Genomic DNA, 4,377 nt, shown 5'->3' with positions numbered 1-4,377 from the left:
TTGGCGCTATATAAATAAAATTGAATTGAATTGCATTTATTGTCCCCAGCCCTACAATGGACAATGCAGGGCTTTTTCATTTTGGCAATTCAGCTATATATATATATATATATATATATATATGAACCTGTAGTTTGGTGAGTATTTGACTCAGGATTATGTCCAATAAGGATTATTTCAAATGTTCCACATGAAAATCTTTCAAACTTTGTGTCTGTTGTAGGTTTGTATCTGTGATGACAACCCCGACTCGGCTGTCTCCGTTGTCCCAGACCTTTCTTGCAACTCCAGGGTCTCCTCCATCAGAGATGTCAGCCCACCTGTCTAGCCTGGCCATCTCTGTCCCCTCAGTGGCTTTAAGTCCTTCTGGTGAGGAGGAGTGCCCCCTGTTGTTGTCAAACACACGTCAGCCACACGTCAGCCGAGATGAAAAGAAGAGGACCTCTGCCCACTACAACCATGGCCATGCGGCACATAGCTTACCACCTAGCCCATTGTTTTCTATGGAGAATGGTAACTACCAAATCATAGGTGACCATGGCACCACAGCTTCCAGCCAGCTGTTCTCAGCATCACCGGAGAAGCTACTTAATACAAACAATAAGATCAACGACTGTGCCACCAAAAGAGCAGGAGTTGCAAATGGCCATTTGCCACATAATGTGCAGTGCAGTGGTGACAGCATGCTAGTGAGCAAAACAGAGCAGCCTCAGGGGGAACACACACCCTTCCTTACTACAGATAGCACTACAGCCCTGTTGCTCAGGGCTATGTACAGCAGCAGGACTAACCCAGCATCACCAAATGATGACCTGCAAGTCAATTCATCCAGTTATACCACCAAACAGGATCCAGTCGCTGTGTAAAGTAAAAAGATATTGCTGAGAATCCTTTATGTTTAGGTAAAAAGGAATAGTCACTATTAAACCTTTATTTTCTATAAATGATTTGCTGTGTAAATGAAAAATGAAACTTTTATTTTAGTGATGTAGTTAATAAAGAGTTTTATAAAAAGTGTACAAATGTGTTCATGTCTTGTAGGTAAAGTGCCATACACTAGTATGTAGCAATGGTTCACAGTATATTTCAATGCAGAAAAAATATCAATGGTGCCTTTCTGTTTGATATGCTTTAAGAGGACTGCAACATTGCATACTGGGCCATATATTCACCATCTTAATCTTCCAGTTAACGATTAAAAAAAAACTTGCTGCTTTTAACGTCTTTGGAAGTGCCCACTGACACAACAGTTTGATTTATGAAATTTAGGTGTGCATGCTACATCATTAAATGCTGTGATGAAATAATGAGCAATTTCTGTGGTTTCCTCTTCAGCCATTTGACCTCATCGGTTATCTGATGTCCCTTGTAATGATTATGGGCTGTCTCATTGAGATTTTTTTCTGAAATACATTAGACGCTACTGAACACCTGGACTGATGTTAATGAATAACTGATTAATCAGCTTATTACATGCATTTGATGAGAGGTGAAGATGTTAAAAATCAATCAATGTTTTTTTGGTCACCATCTAATCTGGTGAATACTAGAACTGTTAGATAAAGGTGCAATCAGTAAAGTATGGCTCTTTAGTGTTGCTAATTATTACTAATTATTAATAAAAAAAATATGCTTAACATTGCGGTAGATTTTTAGATTTGATTTTTAAATAAATTATATTGGGTATTTTATATAAGTTAGGGATTCACAAGAGACAGATGAAAAACAGAACAAAAATAATGGTCAAAATTAAAATAGCTTACACCTAAATATAATACTGAATCCTACATTTCCCATAATACATTAAAAGTATCTTGTTGAAAATCAGGTTTAATTTCTTACTTTGAGTGTAAACTGACTCATTTAAGGTGGTGCCGCCAAAAACATAATTACTAGCACGAAGACCAGCAATTACTTATGCCTTCCATTACTAGTATGATATTACTGATTGCATCTTTAAATGCTGGAATATCTACAAAGTGTGTATATAATGAAAATGGACTGCCTAATTTTATCCTTTGTGAAGACATCCATGTGTTCCTGAGTAATGTATTTTGGGGATTAAAGAAATTGCTAAATATATACATGATGGTTAACTGCTTTAATTTGTTCAGTCATATCTCTTAATTTCAAATTCTACATGTAACAATTTTGCTTTTTTTTTTCAACTCCCCAGCTTGTGTAGCTTCACTTTGTGTGCAATTTAAAAAAAAAAAAAGTTTTGTTCATGTCTACCAACATGAACAAAGTTTATGAAAATCTGCCAAAGTCTGTCACTACTTCTTGACTCTTGAACAGGGTTAGGCAACCTGTGGCTATTTAGCCCATCTCTAGTGTCTCCCTGTGGCTTTAACAAAAACTTCTCATTGTGATTTTTACATTCTCCAATTGTAAAAATGTGTAGCCGTTACACTTACACTATTAATAAAAACAACAACAACGTTTTAACATTTTCTCAACATGTGTCATACGTCATGTCCTGGCACCTTTTCCTCTATATAGAACCTCAATAGACCTTTTTCACAGCAGCCATTGTGACATGAAATGGTTGGGTAAACAGAGGTTGGCTCACCAGAAAGGAGCCAACTAACTAAATAGAATGGAACCTTAATTAGTATCATTGGCAACACCTGTGTTTACCTGACTATTATATGTCAAAATGGCTGCTGTGAAAATGGTCTCTAGCCGTGGCTACTAGTCTTGAGTTAATGGATCCCAAATAAAAAAAATAATAAAAATTCTGGCAGGAAAATAGAGATTTGTTTGCTTTCAGCACCAATGCTGCTGGCTTACTTGTATGCTTCATCTGTGGTGAGAAATTAGCATTATAAGGCTCAAGTAGTCAAAAGTGGCTCTTTTGATAATAAAGGTTCCTGACCCCTGTTCTAGAATCAACAGATTTACAAAAGGTAGGTCAAAATAACCACTTTTTGGCTCTGTAATAAACCATAGTTTCTAAAAATGTATGTATGTAGAATAAGTGGACAGCCTAGCATATGAGTAAGTATAATGATGTAGTGCGTTTACATTGGCACAAGTATCCTGGTTATGATAAGGTTGTGTTTTTTTACACATTTAAACACAATATCCTGGTTTTGAGAAACCGGGCTGTGCTTCCTGGAGTAATCCGAAATAAACCAGTATACGGTGGCACGTTAACACCTGATCCAGGTTTCTGAACATTCTCTGTTGGTACAGACCATAGTGGCTAAGATGGTGAGACATCATGACACACACAGAGGATCAAAAACCTGTTAGACACTGTTAGAATAATGTGTACAGGAATATAAATAACCATGTTCCATACAAATGTCATATCCTGAATAAGATAAATATCAAAATAAAATTCAAAACTGCGATACTAATGCACTCAGTGATGTGCTGGCCCACAATTAGTGTTTTAATGGTATCCATACTCTGTATTTTAAAATTAATTTCATTTATTCATTTGGTAATTCTTGCTAATTACAAGGTTTAATACTGTGCCATCTGTTCCACATGGTTATTAGTATTAAATAGAAAATAACTACTTGCATATTTTGTCCCTTGTATGCTTAACATAACTCACAATGCATTGCTTTTAGGTTTAGGATTGTCTTAAAATGCACCATTCGCACTGTTTCTTATTTCTTGTTTCTTATTAAATATTCAATGAGTTCTAAATTTTGTGCTTCACAGTGTCAAAATAATTCTGGTTAGAAACATTCTTTCAGCTCTTCTGCCTTACCACTGAAGAATTCAATTAAAACTAATCTTGTGCAGCTGTTATGATAAAGACAGTTTCTTACGTGTTGCATTTTATCAAATCAGGTTCCTCAGGCTCCTCCTAGTGCTCTTAATGGAATCTACCGCCACCAACCCAAAGCGTCTTTCCCTCTTTCTCTGCTCTGATTGGTTTTTTTGTATTCAAGCCCAGTACATTCTTGCAAATGCAAGGATATGGTTAGTTTCAGCAAATATTTGAAAATGAATGAAAATCATTTTTATAAAAGTTAATCCAGCTTTAAAATGCGTAAAAGAGAATTACGTAAAAAATATATAAGGTTTAAACCTATTCTTATTTTTGCATCAGAAACAATGATATTGTATATCTAAGTAATACATTTGAAAGAAATTGTACAGCGCCTTTCTAGTCTTCCGACCACTCAAAGCGTTTTTTACACTACATTCATACTATTCAGTGATGGCAAAGCCCATCCAATAAAAACTAACTCATACATACACACTTACACACCAATGCATGGCATCGGGAGCAATTTGGGGCTCAGTATCTTGCTCAAGGATACTACAACATGTGGCACCAAGAGCTGGTGATCGAACCAGCAACCTTCCGATTAGGGGACGACCTGCTCTGCCTCTGCGCCACAGCCGCACAGT

At 36.4% G+C, this 4,377-nt stretch overlaps 2 protein-coding genes across 2 annotated transcripts in view; both read left to right on the top strand.

Moving 5' to 3' along the window:
• Positions 1-2,432, top strand: part of nrg1 (neuregulin 1) — a 32,441-nt gene extending 30,009 nt beyond the window's left edge. Inside the window, exon 8 of the mRNA XM_035668154.1 lies at positions 224-2,432. Coding sequence (XP_035524047.1) covers positions 224-866 — 643 coding nt within the window. The 3' untranslated portion in view covers positions 867-2,432. The remainder of the gene's footprint in view (positions 1-223) is intronic.
• The window catches only part of LOC118332790 (thyrotropin receptor-like), a 6,672-nt gene continuing 4,534 nt past the window's right edge, over positions 2,240-4,377 (top strand). The window contains exon 1 of the mRNA XM_035668219.1: positions 2,240-2,268. Coding sequence (XP_035524112.1) covers positions 2,240-2,268 — 29 coding nt within the window. The remainder of the gene's footprint in view (positions 2,269-4,377) is intronic.

Source organism: Morone saxatilis, unplaced genomic scaffold (genome assembly GCF_004916995.1).
Source record: "Morone saxatilis isolate NCDOM2014 unplaced genomic scaffold, NCSU_SB_2.0 Contig21, whole genome shotgun sequence".
In the NCBI taxonomy this organism is placed as follows: Eukaryota; Metazoa; Chordata; class Actinopteri; family Moronidae; genus Morone; species Morone saxatilis.
This window is presented reverse-complemented; position numbering and strand designations above follow the sequence as displayed.